This window comes from Fusarium redolens (genome assembly GCF_020744475.1).
Source record: "Fusarium redolens strain MPI-CAGE-AT-0023 chromosome Unknown BKA55scaffold_21, whole genome shotgun sequence".
NCBI lineage: Eukaryota > Fungi > Ascomycota > Sordariomycetes > Hypocreales > Nectriaceae > Fusarium > Fusarium redolens.
In genome coordinates, this window is record NW_025763684.1 from 558867 (window position 1) to 577967 (window position 19101).

Genomic DNA, 19101 nt, shown 5'->3' on the forward strand with positions numbered 1-19101 from the left:
AAGATACCTATTTCTGGCATCCTTCGTTTCATCTTCCTCGGTCCTTCCACACCTGGCACGAAGGTTCCTGTGCCATTCGTATATTGATTCATTTGACTGACAGCAGGTTTGAATCAGGCTAGGAGAGACCGTACGGATAACCCAGTCTTGAAGGGTTCCAAGAGCGGTTTTCTGTTTTTCGAAAACCTTCTCTTGTAGCTGATAAAAGGTTAAATCCTGCTGGAAGATTTTCTGGCCCTGGTCTGTTAGGTCAGAGATAGACCATGTTCCATTTGCCGTTTCCTGAATGTCGTCTGGGGCGCCGTCTTGAGATTCAGCAGTATGAGACCGGATTGTTCGTTGGGCTGTAGCGGTCTTCGTATATCTGCGTTTTCTTATATCCGGGATAGCTGGTTCGTCTCCGAGGAATGTCTTGCTTTTGAGGTGCTGCTGAAGACCAAGACGATGGGCCTGAAGGAGGAATTCATGCTCCCAGTTGAGGAAGTCCTCAGGCTTAGAGAGGGTAGCCGTAAGACCTTCCTTTTGGGGCTTGGATAGGGACATTATGTATGAGAAAGAGGGTTCTTCAAGGTATTAAAAAAAAATGGTTGAGGCAATGAGACTCTTAATTGTCAGATATTAAGGTGAATCGTGTATATTTCTTGATTCTGTCGCAATCGAAGGACTATTGAGACCTTATATCTTCGACTGGTTCCTTCTAGGACTTAAGTCCTAGAAAGTCCTAGATGAAAGTCCTACGATCTAAGTTTATGGCTTCAAACTTTAATCCTGAACCTTAATCCTGAAGTTGAGGGTGAACCCTCCAACATTCAACAGATTTTTGATCTATTGGCTTGTAAAGTACGTTATGGATTTTTCAAAAATCGCTGTTTAAGGTGCGACATTCGCTTATCATGCACGTTATGCATGGATATTTGCCACTTTTTCTGCGACGAAATGCCCAATATCAGCCATAAGTGATATATTTAACGCGGTAGGGCCCAGAAGGTCATACAAAATGCCATACGGCTGTATCGTATATAGGATAGGCCCAAATTCAAACTGGCACCAGTACATGAACTGGCCTGAATAGCCTATCAGCATGTTGGAGCTCGGAACCCGCAACCTCAGGGTCACGCCTCTCGTTAACTTCAGCTCGTTGAACTTCCAGACTCCGGTCCGGCCGTGTCACATATACTGACTTACACAATGGACAATTGAAATGCTGCCGTTGAAACCAAGTGTCAATGCATTGTCTGTGATAGACATGCTCGCATTTCAATCGTCGAACGGTATCCAAACCCTCAAAGATTTCGAGACATATCGCACTAAGTAATTTAAGTAGTTGGCAGTTAAAAGTGAAAAAAGAAAAAATCAAGAACGTACCAGAGTTCTAACGAATTGGATGTGTGCGAAGCCAAGGATGACCGCGATTTGGACGCCTGGGGAAATTTGTAGTTTTGGGTTGGACTTGTGGAGTCGAGAGTTTGGAGACCAATTGTACCGTTTGGGGCGTCTTCCCGACTCTCAATATCCACCTGTGCTCCTGGGTGTTGTCTTCTCCGATTCAATATGCATCTTGATCGTCAGTGTAGAGGCACAGGCAGCTAGGGGGGAGAAAACACTGACGGGCCAAGGGCCATTAGGGCCACCACGGCCAGTACGACCGCAGCAATCACGCCCAGCATGGTCGAAATCGATGGTCCGGAATCGGACCCGTTTGCCTTCGTTGAATTTGCGTAGGTTCCGTCCATGGCGTATGCAAAGCCTCGGGTACGCGAATAATCCCAGCAATTAAAGTGGACAATGAATGATCTGTAGCAAAATGATAGTCAGAGTGTCAGGTTTTTCCACACAAATTACAATGTAAATAGGGGCTTTATAACGACAACTCATTTTATCGCAGTGTTTCACTAAATGCTGGGTTGATTGAGCACACCTTTTTTGACGAGAATAATGAAGAAGGCGAGGCGAATTTCATACTACGGAACCATGGATTTCGACAGGCCGGGGAGTGCGATTATGAGTTGTTAATATTTTTGGTTTCAAAAGAAATACCCCCCCCCCCCCCCCCCCCCCCCAAAATAAAAAAGCCTGACATTCAACCTTCGTTAGATGCGGAGTCAGATAGCGGTCCGAAATTAGACTTTCTAGTTTTAAGGAAGTGGACAGCTGAAATCAAAGGGCCCAATCGCAATCCAGCCACACCACCAAGTAGTGCATGGCATGCAGCATTGAGGCTCACGCTAACGATGTTTCTTGTAGTGCTGCCGGGCTATACGGATAATGCATCATCTTTACGATGTGGCCGCTGCAAGGTTCGCGCTACGCTTATCGACGACGAAAGTTGCTTGGAAAAGAGGCGTTGGTAGAGGCCGTACACCGTGACGGGGGTGTCCTCAGAACGCTCAAGCAGCGCTCACATCCACAATCTGTAAATAATTTTTAATAGATGACGAGGTTGTCCTATCAGCTTGCCGATTTGCATGTGCGTAGTAGTCTGTCGAGCCCTCCTGCCCGGCAAATAATGGCGACACTGAGGGATGACAACAGATATGGCCTTATCCATTCTGATATTTCGTGTGACCTTTCTTAGGATACCGGGATAAAACGCGCGACTCATTCTAAATGAGGCTACTTAGGGGACCAATGGCGATGGGGCTGGGCACTCATCACAGTGAGGTGGCTGGGTACAGCGGCTTCAGTGAACCCGACGGCACTAGGGAGTCTAGACTGCGGAAATCGTCAGCATACATTGAATTGGATCTTTCACAAGCCCTGATTCTCCGATGTGTCTCATTGGATGTGTGTATATTCTTGGTTGAGTTGCTTCCCCGCTCTAAGTCCCATATACATCTTAATGCTGGGGTCCGACTGGAGTATCACTGCTATAACGATCGCACGCCCCATTATGTATAATACACAACGTGACATAAAATCCTAGGTAATTGTTCGATAAGTTTATTAATACCCTGGGTGTGCGGATGTTATTGCAACTCACCTGACGCTCTCGTCGACATTAATAACAAAAACGAAAAACACTCCCACAAACGTTCTTTGTCTCAGACAATATTCATATACTACAATGGCCCGATTCCAGGATGTCAACTAGGTACCCGTGACAATCAACTCCCCAAACTTGTGTTCCTCCCTCAATTGCAGCGCCTCTTGATACACTCGCAACTCTTCCTTCTCTTCACGACTCAAAAGACTGGTCCAGGTAAAGACTTGATCCTGGCACCAAACATGGAACCTCCGCGGTCTCTTATTCTGTGGGTCGTCAAGCATCTCCATCGTGATCAACCGTTCATCATCCCAAATTCCGAAACCTAAACGTCTGAACGGCCGGAATAACAGTCCTTCGCTCAATCGAGGAGTTCCTCTGGGACACAATAGCGACCCAGCCCAACACAGACCCTTGCATCCCACAAGTACCTTGTGACAATGATAGGTGAAGGCATCTTTCTGATCAATGCAAACTAAGGGGGGAGGATGCGGTACGACCACTGGCCACTCGAACCTTGCATCTTCATACTTTGGCGGCGGTAGTTGTAAGTGTTTGCCTCTCAGCGGCCTGAACCCAGTATTAAAGAAAACGCTCAACCCCTTGTTCACATCATCAGTATCTCCCACACAAGTACTTTCATCTGAAGACTCTTTCAAATGTCGAACATAGAGCAGTGCAGCCCACAATGGCTCCCGGGCAATCCATAGGCTGGACTTTTTGAGGCCTGATAAGCACGTTTCTCCAGATCCCATATCACGAATTGCCTCGACATCAGATGCCGACCAGTCAAGCCGTTTCTCAGAAGCCGCATTGCTCAGCTCGTAACACAGTTGGAGACACCAGAAGCCTAGGGTAATTCGTTGCATCTCATACCATGACGCTTTGCCTCCAGCATCAATGGTGTATGACTGACCCCACATCTGGCCGTCTGGCCGTCGGTTCCACGGCAGCGTTCCGAGATGGTAGCATTTATCAGTGAGGTGTTGCGGCTCAGTAGCCTTGATGCGCTGGTGGAAGAATTCAAAACACTCCTCCGAAAGTAAATTGGTCTTTCGGATGAGTAATAGCATCTCACGTGGCGTAAATGCTCGGGGACCTTCCATAACATGACGGAGACGAATATGTGGGATACAATCTGGTGGACAAGACCGAAGATCTGGGACGCGCTCGCCTTGAGCGTTCTGGAATGTAGTCGGCATGATGAATTGGATGATCAACGAGGTAAGATCATCCGCTGGCTGATTTATCATAGAACAATGCCTGACGAGAGCTACTAAGCGCAAGATGTGTGGTACCCAAGGTGTCGATGTGAGGTTCTGAGCTGATAATGCAAGGACATCATCGAGAACCTCAGCGCCCATTGACCCGGTCAGAAAATGGAAGACGTATGGTGATGCTTTGATGATACTATACAGACTTCTAAGATCGGGTAAATTGCTGAGGATTGGAGCGATTAGCTCTGGCGGAAGAGTCGCGAAGATATCCATTTTGACTATTGATGGTAAATGAAGAGTAGCAGCAAGTTCATGAATCTCAGGTCTTGAAGCTACCCCTCATATGAGTCTTGCCAGCATCATATCACGCCCATCACGTGGTTGTATCGACTTGAATGTGCTTATCCGTTGATTCCGGCGTCGATGTGGTCACACGGCTACCCCAAATTAAACAGACGATGCCAAGAGCGAATAGGGTGATCTCATTGCTGAGGGGTCTCCATTTAATGACGTCTGATCAAAACGCCTCGTTTTTGTAACGTTATTTAGCGCTTGGTTCACGATGAGGAACATACTTGTACTTCAATTAGTGTCGTCGATAAAAGAGCAAAGAAATTTGGAGTGACAAACGCAATTGACACTTAGCTTTGCACGATGAGCGGTGTTCTGCCTGCTGCACGTAATAGACATTTGTGTCTGAAGTATTCGAAATCCGTGTATCTCTATTATTTAGTGCAACTTGTACAAGATCTGCTAAGTCCGCTGCCGAATAAATATCTTTGTAAAGTCATCTATCTATCTACCCGTTGGCTCATGTGGGCCCAGGCGAGCCAACCTAGCAAGCTAGGTTGGGCACAAAATCATGAGACACGCACAAATTCGTGAGACAGACCCCGCACCTGCCTGTGTCGCCTTTTTGTGCCTTTTTGTATGTCAAAACGCCTAAAGTCAGGACAGAAATCAGTGAAAAGACCACAAATTGTGTCTAACCTCTTTATGCCGTCACAGGCTAATCTAAAAGCTGCGCAGGCGGTTGTTCTTTCTCGTGCCCGGCACTAAAAGGGCTTATCTCGCGATGCTTCCAAAGTCAGCAAGCAGCCTCTTTCTCTTCGCAATGCCGAGGCACGGCATCACGGCTCCTCTCGTGCAACCATTCGACGGATCGTGAAGAAGCTAGAAGCTGCAAATTCCGCTGATTTGAACGATACCGCTTTTAAGACCGCTGGCCGCCCGAGAATCCTGACAGATGAAGAAGAGGGAGCTATCGTCGCTTTCGTGATGTGGATGGAAAGATCAGGACTTCCTGCTTGCAAAGGCGAAGTTGAAGATGCAACCAACACGCTGCGCCTCCGCAGAAACCCTGATGTGCAGCCTATGAGCAGAATGTGGTATCGCCGCTTCCTGAACTCGATAAATCGATTCTGAAGTTGTTAGATAAGTCTCGCGAAGCGTGGGAAGTCGCAGGCATTGACGATGTAAAGGAGTGGTTTAAACGACTCACTAAAGTCATCACGAAGCTGCAGATCGGCGCCTCTGAGATTTGGAATGCTGACCAGGCGGGAGTTAGGGTAGGAATACTTGTCAGATATTAAGGTGAATCGTGTATATTTCTTGATTCTGTCGCAATCGAAGGACTATTGAGACCTTATATCTTCGACTGGTTCCTTCTAGGACTTGAGTCCTAGAAAGTCCTAGATGAAAGTCCTACGATCTAAGTTTAGGACTTCAAACTTTAATCCTGAACCTTAATCCTGAAGTTGAGGGTGAACCCTCCAACATTCAACAATACTGCGAGAGCGAGTAGAATGCCTCATTGTACGCACCAAGAAGAAGTCTCCTGCCGACCGAGAAACCTGCACAGTTATTGATACCGGAAATGCTGTAGGAGATACGATTTCTCCCTGGCTTATCTTCAAGTCTTTCCCTACTTTAGAGTGGGCGTATATCGACCGTGATCCGAATATGCGCTTTGCAGATTCAGAGTCGGCGTTCTCGAACGGCGATATCACGGTCGAGTGGGCAATAGAGTTCAACCGGCATTCTTGGCGGAAATCTGCTACTGTACAGGATCGTCAGCTATCATTTGAAGAGTATTTTGGATGTGATTAGCATCTCAGGAAACCGCTCGAGCCTCACATTTCATTTGATGTGCCTCCGAAGGAACGCACGCCTGCAGAGAAGATCTGGCGGCTTCTTGTTATCGACGGCTTCACCGGGCACGGCGCCTTTGCCTTCCGTGAGTACTGTTGTTTATATTGCGCAGTAGTGCTGGGTGAAAGTATATTTTTATGAAACTTGATTTTTTTTTTTTCTTTTATTGAGATGAGAGTTCTTCTCAGGTTTATATCTCTAAATGATTTCATCTAGGACTTTAAACTTTAAATCTAGGACTTTCAGACTAACAGTCTAAACCCTGAAGGGAAGGGGGATTCCCGGATTTCCAACATGCGTGCAGGCTTCGGAAATCCAGTCACAAATTGTCTCCAGAAGCTCAAGTTGGCCGATAATGGGCACCCTTCACTCTACTGTTAGTGTCGGCCTGCCACATGTTTGCTGTGTGTTCCATTAGTTCATAATCTGACACATCCTTTGCAGATTAGGAAGAGGAAGGGCAATTGGATTAAATAGTGGCCAGGGTCTGGACCGGAAAGCATCCCTGATTATCCGGTATATTGCTTATTCAGAAGCTGCAACCAGATGAATATGTATGTATCATTTGGGTGGTATAGCCAGAAGCTTCAACATCGAGGTTGCAAACCCCTCAAGTTCAATCTCAACATCCTCAAACGCAATATGACAAACTATATTAAGCCCCTCTTTTCTTCTACGGCTGATATTTTAATAGAAAATGTTGAAACTGTCGATAGCTGTTATCTACCCTTGCAGAATCGCTCTTCTTATCCTCATACTTTGAAAACCCTCAGCATCATGGCCAGTCGGGAGCTTCTCGTGGTGATTCTAAACCATACCAATGAAGAACTCAACACCGAACTTGAATGGCCAACCCTTATCCACGGCCAATTCATGAAAGATCCGGACCTTCCACCGCCGCAAACAATACTCGCCGGTGAGAGCGGCATGCTGCGCTGCAAATCGAACCACTTGGGCGGCGGGATTGAAGGTTCAATTACGTACCGTATCGTCGGATTCGGACCAAGAAACGAAGCGACATTTTCGTGGAGCGTGCCGTACGTTGGTATGAATAAGTTTAGCGCTGCTTCTGCCATCCCCAATTTCAAGGTGCAACCTCTCGGTGGGTATGGTAATCAGGCTGTTGTGGTGTTTGTATTCGGTGAGTTAGCCCTTTATGGGAAAGGTCTGTTCTTAATAACACTTTTAGAACCCAGTCAAACGACAGATGGAGGGATGGAAGATGGTGGAGTGTTAGCTGCTGTTGCTAAGTATCCTTTGGAGTGTGCTGAGGGCCCCTTGAGTGGGCATTAATCACCATTAGGTAAATGTAATTTCTTGTCTCAGTTGGAAATTAACATGTGATGTGATAAGATGATATTTTGTTGGCTGAATGAACACTGTGCTTGTGGCGGCACACCACCAATATCTACCCAGTTGCGGTGGCTTGGACTGATTGTCCAATCTATCTCTTCAGGCGGCATAAAGCTCCGGCGGGGTCACGACAGGGGTGTAGGACCTATCAAAATGAGCGCTACTTGAAGTACATTCTCACACACCTAAATTTGCGTGTGATAGAAGTACCAGCAGTCAGCCGTGTTACAAATAGCTACATCACATACTTTGCAGCCGTACACGGTCTGCACCCTTCGTTCATTTCCTGATATCGGCTGTAGATAACCTCCTTTTTCCTTCTTCCTTTTAAAGGGTCGGGCCTGACCCTGCCGGAAGCCTTTGCAAGCTAGGCAGCTTGAATGTATGCCCCGATGGACATGATTGATATCTCTTTGTAGGTGAATTTGCCGTGCTTCTGTATCCTCGATGTCTTCTTCCATTCCTGTACGGCCTCTCTTCCTTATGTGACTTTCAGTTGCGTATCTGTTGAAAATGGCATTATAAATGCACTCCTTCCAAGCTTTAAGCGTGCTATAGGGCTTCCAACGAGGCTGCCGTGTTTTCTTCTGTAAAATGAAGCTATTCGCAAGTGCGACTTCAAGGAGGAAAGACCAAAGCAACGCTTGCCAAGGACCGCGCCGGAATCGGTGCTGATATGTTGTATAAGACCGTATCTGATCGCCGCGGTCAACGTGATTCATTTCATCGTTATACTGAGCGGCAACAGTAGGAATAGGGATTATCTTGAAGCTATCACCATTGAAGACCTGCTGCAGGCGCTGTGACTCTGCCTTTGTGCCTCTTTTGGCGGGCTTTTTCCTCTTTTTTGGTGTGCGCTCGTGAGGGGCTCCGCTAAGCACAGTTGAAAGGAAGAGCACGATGCTGCTATCTTTCCAAGCGATTTGGATGACCTAGGGAGAAAGGAAAAGGACAAATTAGTAAGGGAAATACAGGTAAAGCTATCCATACCTGTTTATCTTGTGTCGGGATCAAATATACCTCATTATATTGCAAAGCTATGCCGTCAGGAGCTTTTCCGGTCTCTTTTATATGCTTCATCTCGGTGGTGATGCCGCAGTTAGGGCGTGCCGTGCCTGTGGCACCGTGGCCAAGCTGCCGAAGAAGGCGGAAGAGCTGCGGCGACGAGAAGAGGTTATCCGTGAAGACGTGATGTGTCTGCGTTGATAGCCTTTTTAGTAGGTGAACCACGACGCTTTGTGTATTGTTGAGAGGAATCTCGGTCCGTAGCTTTCCCTTCTTGCCGTACGGCGTTGGTGTAGGTAGCTCGACTATAACAGCCTTGTATGGTGATGCCTTCACGTGCCAAAGCCACTGCAGAAAGAAGCCCTGTTGGGCGATAACCCAGACTTTAAACCCCACGGGCGTGGGTTTATTCTTGACGACTGTTGTCTCTTTTGATCTGCCTGTAAAAGGGATCATACACTCATCTACAGTGAGGTTAGTCCCTGGAGAATAGAGCTCGATAGACACGCTTTGTATGTGATTAGACCACTCTTCAGCCGCTTGGAAGGTCTTTGGAAGGTCGCTCTCATCCCTCACATCGAGCTTGGTGTAGTCAAAAGTGCGGAAATACCTCGTGATCAGCTCGAACTTCCGTAACGGCATGAACTTGATGATTGAGTGAAGAGGGCGCTGATCTCCTAGGCTAGGGGACTTCCAATGGTCTTTGATCGATATTTCCCTATGAATTCCTAGGTAAATAAGGACCCCAAGCCATACATAAGCTGTTGCGGTGGAGATGCCTTCCCACTTGAGAATGCGGGACTGTTTGGAAAGGGGGGTATTCCAGTTGTCAATAATGCCATTTTCAAGTAAGTGAGTGACCCAGCTATTGGTGTATTTAATCCATGACTGTACAAGGGAAATAGGTACGAAAAGCTGGAATAATTCAAGTGGTTCCTTGGGTAGAGGGTTGATCTTGAAATCACGATATTCTAGGTTGAAAGGTTGAAAATCATCACCGCAGCCCTCTTCGGGCGGAAAATTAGGCACGCCGGTGGGGTCATCAGCCGCCCTCAAAGGCGGGGTATCAAAGCTGTGATCATCTATATAATCAGGTATCTCTTGGGAGCTCATCGTTTTAATTAAGACGCGTTAGGGTCAATTTGTATGAGGATTTTGATGATTTTGGCTGTGTTGAATGAAGAAGCTGTCTGACGAGAACTTCACGTACCCCGCAGGTACTAGTGTTGTTAGTAAGCAATGTGGGGCGAGTGACCTGCCAGGCTCGTGATAATTCGTGATGTTGTCTTTCACTCAATTGATCCACTTTATAGTGTTGATGGCTTCGGCCGCCTGTAAGTCAATCCTTCACAAGACTTCCCACGAGTTGACGTATGGTTCAGTCCAACATTCTTGCATCGCCACTGCTGAAATCTTACCCTTCGTTGAGCCACGAGGAGCCCCAAATGCCCCTGATGGCTACGCTCCAGGTCAGGTCTCATGCCCAGAAACACGACCTGCTATCCGCCAGGCAACCAACCTATCAAACGACGAAACAACATGGCTGGAACAACGCGATAAGAACACCATCTCAGCGCTAAAAAACATTCTCAAACGATTGAATATCGGCAACATAGACACAAACTCGTACCTGGACGGTATTGTAAGTGATGGCGACGCCCTGCCACGAATTGGCATTGCCATCTCAGGCGGGGGTTACAGAGCAATGATGAATGGTGCGGGTGCCATCGCCGCATTTGACAATCGAACCACCAATTCCAGCGGCAAAGGCCATTTAGGCGGTATTCTTCAAGCTGCAACATACCTCAGTGGTTTAGCTGGAGGTAGCTGGGTAGTAGGAAGCCTGTATACGCAAAACTTTACATCGGTTCAGTCTATCATCTCTGCAAAGAGTGGATTTCTATCAACACTTTGGCAGTTCGATGACTCGATCCTTGAAGGTTTGTTAGGACTGCACTTCTGGCTGTAGACGGTTTAGTTGACGTAGACATGTATAGGGCCAGCAGATTTATCACGATCACGATATTATCGTGAGTTATACCAGGATGTGAATGACAAGGTTGATGCGGGATTTAATAAAAGTATTACCGATTATTGGGGAAGAGCTTTGTCGTATCAGCTCGTCAATGCTAGTGATGGAGGACCAGGTACATATTTTCCCCGTCATCTGTTGACGCTGGAAACTAACTTCGCTTTAGCATATACATTCTCATCAATTGCAAACGATACCAACTTCGCTGACGCACAAACGCCAATGCCCATCATTGTTGCTATCGAACGAACAACAGGCCAAGTTCAAATCGCCACCAACTCCACCATCGTCGAGTTCAATCCATGGGAAATGGGCTCTTACGATCCTGGCCTTTCTGCATTTGCACCTCTGAAGTATGTGGGCTCTTCTTTCGATAACGGTACTCTCAAACGAGGCAGCCATTGTATCGCTGGCGTCGATAATGTCGGATTCGTAATGGGCACATCGGCATCACTGTTCAATCAGGCTTTTCTCCAAATTGACAAAGCCAAAAACGTTCCGGACTTTTTGCTCAAGGCCATTAATAACACGTTGGCGGATATTGGCGAAGAGAATACTTGGGTAGGGCCTAGAGACCGGCCCCCCTTAGCTTGTGGTATCACTCCGCAAGCTCCGTGCCCAAGCACGGGGGGTGCACTGACAGGGAAAAGGGTCTGCTGACAGGGAAAATTGGGGTACCTCAATTTGGCTGCAAAACCCGCCAAATGAAGGTACCGACTTTCCCTCGGTTAGTAACATAATTCAGACCGGACTAACCACTCCATCTGCATCTACGGGACAAATGCATCACAACCACAACACCATAATATATCATTAAAATCAGGTATGTTATTCATTCTTTTTCGCAACAACTAAGACATCCTACCTAACTTCAATAGTATCTTTAACTGATATATCATCATCTTCTTCTTCTTCTTCTTCTTCTTCTTCTTCTTCTTCTTCTTCTTCTTCTTCTTCTTCTTCTTCTTCTTCTTCTTCTTCTTCTTCTTCTTCAATCTCTTCATCATCTTCACTTTCATCGATATCCAATTCATCATCATCAACAGACAACGCTTTCTGCTTTCCACGCTGTTTTCTCGAAGGTGAGGCTATCAAATCGACTGCATCTTTGACTATATTAATATTATAGTCAAAAGGAAGAAGGAATGGAGGATTCCAGTAAAAAGGGAAGATCTTAGGTATATGTTCTTGCTGTGCATCTCTTGCTTGCTTGGCCAATAGCTTGGATTCTTTCATCTTTCCGTGCATCTCACGGTGAGCACAATATCTTGTAGCTAGAAGCTCTGTAGACTTGATACAAAGCTCGGATTGAGTCTTGATGAAGAATTCACTGACTGTGAATGGCCTCACTTCCTGTGAGTATGAAGGTTGACTCCTATGTTGTTCAATAGGATGATATTCCTTCAAAGATGACCGTAGTAGCTTCCTTACAGAGAAAAGCCACCGCCGTAGATATACAGCCTCGTCTCTGACCTCCTTGGCATAATAACGACGAAGCTCTGCATCCTGATTTGCCCGTCTATTATGTTGATCCTTTGCGACACGAAGTCTGGCATCATAAACTGTAATTGGCCCGTAATTTGCTATGATAATAGTTCCTTCGTCCCGTTCTAAACGTCGTAGGCTCTTCTCCTTCAAACGGCGCATCTCCTGAGTAGCTGTGATACCGTTCAAGGCAAGGGTTGTGTGTGCTTTTCGCACTTTTTCGTTAACATGTAACACACTTGGGGTCAGAGGCACGCCTGAGGATATTGAAGATTCAATACGAAGGGCCACATAACCTTCGTATTGCTTGATTTGCCGTAGATTAAGCTGAGGTGTGTTGACATTGTTCCAGATAACCGTTGGAGGCGTGGAGGGCATCATTGGAATCCCCTCGTTGCGATGAGTATTTTGATGTATATCTCGTGATGATTCGCCAACTTCCTCTTCATTTGAATCATCGCGAAAGTCACTGCTGTGGTTGGAAGATAACCCAGGTGTGATATAGCCAGGAAGATCACGTTCAGCAACCTCCAAAGAGAGGGATGAAAGAGGGTTGACCATTTTGTTGATAACAACGGAGGGATCAAGAGGATAGATGCCGGATTTCGCCCACGATGAGATGATAGTACTTTTCTTAGTAGCTTTGCGGCTAATCTCCTGTAAATGAAACATAAAGTTAGCTTTATTGAAGTCCGTAGCACCGTCAGCGATTTCCCTGAGTAAGGCTTCCTGATGCCAATGCTTATATGTACTGAATAATCCAACATCTAACGGCTGAAGTATATGTGTCAGATGAGGAGGGAAGGGATATAAGATAATATTCGCATCTAGAGCTTTCTGATAAAGCTCTTTGGTGAAATGACTTTCACATCCATCATAAAGAATAACTCGAAGATCTGATGTATTTTGAGGCCGGGTAAGTCTCTCAAAGTGGTCAAAGAAGTCCTGTGCCGTGATATTGTCGATATAGCCTTTTGGTGTTGTGACTATCGTAGCCTGCTCGTCTAGGTCATTATCCACCCAACGGGAGGGAATCTGTATGCCGGGCATGATAACAAACGGGGCTATGATTCCTCCTATTGCAGATATTGGCTCCACGATAGTCATACTAATAGTCGTATGTGCATCAGTTAACAGAGGGGAGTCGATATCGAGGAAAGTCCATATCATAATACCGTTCATTAGATATCCTATTATAAAGCCGGTCTCGTCGAAATTCCAGACATTATCAAAGTTGATGTCGTTTCCCTCGAAAAATTCTGTCCATTTTGCAAACCACTCTTCGACATTGGCTCGGTCTGCCATAGCTTTGCGATTTGCAGCGAGAGTACGGCTCTTTCTCCTATGAAAGACTTCACGATACCGCCTGAGGAAGCGGCGAGCCCAGAATCTTGAGGCATGAGGCTCACGATGTGTAGCCTTAAGCAGGGAATTCGCATACTGACGAAGTGTGCGTTGTTGTATGTGATGCCCCTGTGTTACTCTCCTCCAACACCAGGCGAGTATAGCTTTCTCTTCTTCCTTGCTGAATAACGTCCTGTTGCCGCCGTTATCTCTTACAGGATGATGGCCGTTGATCCTACTGCGAAGTCTCTTATAGTTGACTTTCCATGCTTGTGCAGCGGCTCTCATGGAGGGATAAAAGCCCTCTAGATATAATGCCTTTGCTGCGATGGTGCGTTCTTCAATATTATAGTCCGTGAAGCGGGAAATTCGTGGTAAACCAGTCTCAGGATTGATATATATTTGTTGTGCTGATGGAGCAAGCTCTGGGCTTTCAGATGTCATATTTTTTTTATTAATTGAAGTACTATTGCAATAGTTGTGATTGATTTAATATTTGTTGTTGAGGTGGTGATGTCAATAGAGGCTGTGGTGTTGCGGTAGATAAATAATTGTAGGCATCATAGGTGTAGGAAACGGGGACATGCATATAAAGAAGCTACAAAAATTTGGCGGGTTTTGCAGCCAAATTGAGGTACCTAAATTTTTTCCCTGTCAGCAGCCCCTTTTCCCTGTCAGTGCACCCCCCGTGCTTGAGGCACGGATACCGAAGGTAGTAACGAAAGCACGGGGGGCCGATCTCTAGGCCCTACCCACGTAGAGATATCGCCAATTGGCCCAATCCTTTTTATAGGTACAACCCTAAAAACAATTCTAACGCCAATACGAAGATTTTGACACTCGTTGATGGTGGGGAGGACCTTCAGAACATTCCATTGCATCCATTGCTCTTATCGGAGCGAAAAGTCGATGTCATCTTCGCTGTTGATGGCTCCGCTGACACGCAAACACGTTGGCCAAACGGCACAGCTCTCGTGGCAACATATCAGCGATCCAAAGAAGGCACATCACCACAGAATAACAACTTCCCCAAAGTCCCAGATCAGAATACCTTTGTCAATCTTGGTCTTAATAAACAGCCTATCTTCTTCGGCTGCGGTAACTCATCTGGCCCATTAATCGTTTATCTTCCCAACGCGCCATATACAACCCAGTCCAACTTTACAACATTTGACCTCGAATACAGCGACACTGAGAGGAATGAGATTATCCAGAATGGATACAATATTGCAACTATGGGGAATGGCACGGTTGATGAGAATTGGCCTGCTTGTATTGGTTGTGCCATTTTAGAAAGAAGCTTTATTCGCACAAAGACGGCTCTACCGTCCAAGTGTGAAGATTGCTTCAAAAGGTTTTGTTGGAATGGGACTACGAATGACACAGTGCTAGGGACTTATGAGCCGGAGAAGATCATTGAAAGTGGCGTGGGACATGTGGCACTGTTTATGGGGGTGGTAGGTGTTGCTTTGTCACTAAGTTTCGTATTTTTTTACATGTGATAATAAGTAAAACGCTAAATCAAAGTATGCTGCTGCAATGGTGTAGATGGGTTTTGTGATAATCCAGCGTTAATAAATCCGGTATACTGAATAAGACAAAGTAAGCAAGATGTTAGTTATGGTTGAAGGTGAAAAGATGTCTCGAGTCTCAAGACAATAAGAACACATTGGTACCTAAATTAAACATTAAGTACATGTCATTTGATAAACTACTGTCCCTGGTTCAATCTGTTGGACCCTTCCAAAATTACGAACTAACTATGGTATCTTCTGCAAACTCAAAATTCTCTGCTTTTGCCAATTGTGGCTTCTCACCCGCCAAGTCCTGCTTCCGCTATCAAGCTAGACAACATCAGACACTGTGATCTACACGTTATTTACGTTATCACTCTGCGGTTCTATTCCTTGATGATAGCCTTTGGCCCGAGAATCAGGCCTTCAGTGCAGAAATTGTTAGTCTGCAATTCCCATCCTAAGATGACTAATGGTGAAGTGAAACTTACTTTGTCAGTTTTTCGGCATGTTGTTTGATGTCCTTCTTGGACTCGTTGAGTTTGATATAAGTCACAAAGACATATGCCCCCTGAAATTTGTGTGTCAGCATGTTCAGTGAAGCTCAGAGCTGGCAATGACTTACAAGGATGCCACTCAGAAGATGGAGGAACCACGCAATAAATGAAAATGCCAAGGCCGCTCTCCATGAGGCGCAACCCGCATCGCCAATATGCACTGTCCCAACAGGCCCAACTCGCCAGAAACGACCCCAATAATAGCCCCAGTAGTTATAATACCAAGAAGCAGAGCATGTATGACTACCGGTTCTCTAAACAGAGCAGAATCAACATCACGTAATCAGTAAGTACCCTGGCTGTAGGAATAGGGAGAGACATACCGTTTGAAGCAAGCAATATGCCACCAGCCACATGACAAACAAGACAAAGTCAAATGGAAAGCCCAAGAACATATTCTTGAACGGTGGACAGAAGAGGACCGAGTAGATAATACCTAGACATGCGACGACAATGGCATAGATGATACGTCCGTCGATATGCACCTGCGCGATACCAGCAAGGTAACAGAAGCGCGAGAGGATGCCAAGGACGATTATTGCGCTGGCAAGCTCAGCAAGGCGCAAAATAACAGAAATGACCTTGTGCGCAACACCTGTCTCTTTCTCTGCCATTTTAGCCGTTAGGGGTAGTTGATTGACAATATGATGTTCTGGGTTGGGTAACCTGAGTCTTGAATATGAGGTACAGTTGATGATTTTGTGACTCAGATCGAGATGAGACTGCAAAGCGAACAGTGCTGTATATACTTCACAAGAAATGTAATTGTTACGCAATCGTGTTATCTGTAGGTATTTCATCACGCCCAATACACATCTTATCATATCATCCGGTAGACGGCATTAGCCGCTCGGGATTGATATGTTGTCAGCAGATAATCAGAGGGTGTGCAGATCAAGTTTAGCCTGATCTGAAAAGAGTTTATGACCGGTCCTTGACAGAAACTTTAAAAGCGCCAATGAATTAACATTGAGTCATGGCTGTTTATGACTGTAGTGCGGCGTTGTTTGCTATTCCCATTCAGGTGCCATGAGTTCAAATTGGTGTGGCGACACAAGAGGTGCAGACAGACTATGTTACGTTTCGAAAGTACGAGACATGCTCTTAAGGTTGAGGATTCAAAACCGCAATGTAGAGAATATAGCGCAGGGCTTGCGCCGGCCGAATTGAGATGAGATATGAGACAAGCCCTGATGTATATATGCCTGGGACGACTGGCTGATACATGCATCCAACGTCCTCATCGCGCAAGAATGTCGTCACGTGGCGAGGTAAGTAAACCTTAATGTTCACAATAAAAGTCTAGACCAGTCCTGAATAAACAAGCTTTTGAAAGAACTAAGCTTATGATGTTTGGCCGCTGGCAGCTAGCCAGCCGCATGTTAGCTTGATTCTATTTCACCGGTTAGTACGTAAGAAACCTCAATTGATGTGCCGGGCGAAGCCATCTACGTCGCTTCGTACAACACCATGCGGCAAGCTTACTATGAGGGATGGCACTAACGTCCCCGTTGAAAGGGTCGTTCTCAAATGCCAAGCCTTTATTATTCTGCACGAATCACGTCAGGCTTTGGCCAAGATGCTCGCTCCACAATCGGAAGTTTCAGTGCAGATCTGACATGCAGCTAAGCCACGCTAATCATTTTAGTTTGCTGCGAGGGTCACCACCCACTCGGCAAACGGCTACTGCCTAAAATATTGAAATATTACAAGCGCTACTCCGGTAACAAGGTGGGTAACAAGCAGGATTAAACGACTTTGATCTTTATCACAGGACTAACGCGTGAGAGATCGAAGATTAAAGTCGAGCTAGCTGACTCGATCGCCTTCACGTCGCCGATTCCGACGGTTTATATGGGAGCATCTGCATCGTCCTATGTCAATGCAAATCATACATTTGTACCCACAACTCAAAGCCCCAGCCAAACCAACAGCAGTGACGAAACTGGTTGTGTCGTCACCTCTCCGGCGAGCAGAGCTGGGGGTTCTTGAAACAACCCACTTCCATGTCCAGCCAGTGTTGCTAATAATATAAACAATATGATATTGCCAATATGGACCCCTTCGCAATATTATTGTATTGTCAAGGGGTGCATATTGTATTACCCAATATGAACATGACTCATATTGTATTTATTGCCAAGAACCCAATATATTGGCAGTGTGACAATACACCCAATATATTCCACGTGACCCCATCACTATATCGCTTCTGCACAAATCTCGTCACCCTGAAAATCACGTATCCCAAACCATGACTTCAGGCACTCCAATGCTTCAATTACATCACTCCCAAGTCGATTTCGACGGTCTGTAATGGTTATCTTTGCACCAGAGAAGAGTCTTTCAGGCTCCGCAGACATTGCAGGAATTGACAGTATATCCACGGCCATCTTGCTCAGGCTCGGGTAGGTTTTCTGCTGCGTCTCCTCTAGCCACCATGCAAGGGCGCTTGTAAAGCCATAAACCCGTTCAGAATTGCAATATCGCTCGTATTCGTCCATGGCGAGCGACGGCTGCAGATGCTTGTTCCTCCAATTCAAGAACTCGTTCGTGGTTGTCGATGGGACCTCGCAGAGAGGAAGCGGTGATTCCACAGGTTTATATTCGTTCCACAGCGTCTCAATCAACGTCTTCGATGACTCAGCCCACTCCTTTTTCCAGTTCTCTTGGATGTAGTGCCATTTGTGTGAAGGGTGGAGCACAATGGCTGCAACATACGCAGGCGATTCTTCAGTAAGGCGATAGTACTTATCCAACTTGGCCCAGCCCGAGTTATACATCGGTGCCATCACCGGATCGTCGATAGCTGCCTCCTTGCCGGCTTCGAATTGTGCCAATACAAAGTCCATCGCCAAGAGGACATTGTCGAGTGTTGCAAATGATGACTCGAGAGCCTTGGTCGTCATCTTTAGCTTCTCCAAGAAGGACTTGATCTTCTCCAAGATGATCCAGTCCTCTAGAGAGAGCTCGTCTCCAGCGCAATCTGCGTCCATCCATTTGTTAAAATAGCCGTCAATTGCATCTCTAAGATTCAATGCTGCCCTCAACATGGTATACCACGAGCTCCATCTTGTGTCATTGTCTCGCGCAAGCCTACGGTTGTGGCTGATAGCAAGAAACTTTTGGCTGCGCTGAACACTCCGTTGGATGTAAACGACGAAGTTGTGAAGCCTGCCAAGAGGACCCTTCTTCCGCCACGCTTCAATATGCTTTAGTGTCACATTATGCAGGCCAACATCGTCGCGTTCGAGCTTCTCATTGTCGGTGACGAAGAGGAAAGCTTTGGCGGCGAGGTTGATGATATGACCTTGGCAGCGGAGTCGGTGAACTTTGGGATCGTATTGGATATCATATCGACGTAGGAGGCCTATGGGATGTGAGGGACAATCATTAGAAACAGTGAGTTGTACTGACCAAGCGAAAGGGATCTCATCATTGTATCGTTATTGCCAGCATT

General features: G+C 46.2%; 6 protein-coding genes across 6 annotated transcripts; 2 read left to right on the forward strand and 4 right to left on the reverse strand.

Annotated features, from left to right (window-relative positions):
* Nucleotides 1-876: 876 nt before the first annotated feature.
* Nucleotides 877-2020, reverse strand: BKA55DRAFT_625337 (uncharacterized protein). Its single transcript, XM_046196834.1, has 2 exons — nt 1609-2020; nt 877-1557 (listed from the first exon to the last, which is right to left on the reverse strand). The coding sequence occupies exons 1-2, from the start codon at nt 1731-1733 to the stop codon at nt 1332-1334; spliced, it is 351 nt and encodes a 116-aa protein (XP_046043472.1). The 5' UTR covers nt 1734-2020; the 3' UTR covers nt 877-1331.
* Nucleotides 1151-1306, reverse strand: BKA55DRAFT_484548 (uncharacterized protein; the record flags this gene model as incomplete). The annotated part of the gene is made up of 1 exon (XM_046186209.1): nt 1151-1306. A coding segment is annotated over one exon (156 nt), but the record flags the coding sequence as incomplete, so codon positions are not given.
* Nucleotides 2021-2710: 690 nt separating the features above from the next.
* Nucleotides 2711-4635, reverse strand: BKA55DRAFT_198702 (uncharacterized protein). Its single transcript, XM_046185102.1, has 2 exons — nt 2981-4635; nt 2711-2712 (listed from the first exon to the last, which is right to left on the reverse strand). Exon 1 carries the CDS (start codon nt 4471-4473, stop codon nt 3088-3090), a length of 1386 nt encoding a protein of 461 aa, XP_046043474.1. The 5' UTR covers nt 4474-4635; the 3' UTR covers nt 2711-2712; nt 2981-3087.
* Nucleotides 4636-6949: 2314 nt separating this feature from the next.
* On the forward strand, nt 6950-7799 carry BKA55DRAFT_582492 (uncharacterized protein). Its single transcript, XM_046194124.1, has 2 exons — nt 6950-7492; nt 7541-7799. Exons 1-2 carry the CDS (start codon nt 7129-7131, stop codon nt 7642-7644), a joined length of 468 nt encoding a protein of 155 aa, XP_046043475.1. The 5' UTR covers nt 6950-7128; the 3' UTR covers nt 7645-7799.
* Nucleotides 7800-10004: 2205 nt separating this feature from the next.
* BKA55DRAFT_743084 (lysophospholipase catalytic domain-containing protein) lies at nt 10005-11401 on the forward strand (the record flags this gene model as incomplete). The annotated part of the gene is made up of 4 exons (XM_046201537.1): nt 10005-10043; nt 10092-10649; nt 10707-10856; nt 10908-11401. The coding sequence occupies exons 1-4, from the start codon at nt 10028-10030 to the stop codon at nt 11399-11401; spliced, it is 1218 nt and encodes a 405-aa protein (XP_046043476.1). The 5' UTR covers nt 10005-10027.
* A 4101-nt stretch (nt 11402-15502) lies between these two features.
* BKA55DRAFT_598618 (uncharacterized protein) lies at nt 15503-16255 on the reverse strand (the record flags this gene model as incomplete). The annotated part of the gene is made up of 4 exons (XM_046196268.1): nt 15503-15530; nt 15576-15655; nt 15710-15895; nt 15965-16255. The coding sequence occupies 4 exons, from the start codon at nt 16253-16255 to the stop codon at nt 15503-15505; spliced, it is 585 nt and encodes a 194-aa protein (XP_046043477.1).
* Nucleotides 16256-19101: the final 2846 nt, after the last annotated feature.

Bases quoted from the DNA above. Each gene is read 5' to 3' on its own strand.
- BKA55DRAFT_625337 (XM_046196834.1), bottom strand. From the start codon at position 1,733: ATGGACGGAACCTACGCAAATTCAACGAAGGCAAACGGGTCCGATTCC. The intron at 1,558-1,608 runs GTCAGTGTTTTC...CTGACGATCAAG, and splicing joins GCCCTAATGGCCCTTGGCCC to ATGCATATTGAATCGGAGAA.
- BKA55DRAFT_198702 (XM_046185102.1), bottom strand. From the start codon at position 4,473: ATGGATATCTTCGCGACTCTTCCGCCAGAGCTAATCGCTCCAATCCTC.
- BKA55DRAFT_582492 (XM_046194124.1), top strand. From the start codon at position 7,129: ATGGCCAGTCGGGAGCTTCTCGTGGTGATTCTAAACCATACCAATGAA. The intron at 7,493-7,540 runs GTGAGTTAGCCC...TAACACTTTTAG, and splicing joins TGTTGTGGTGTTTGTATTCG to AACCCAGTCAAACGACAGAT.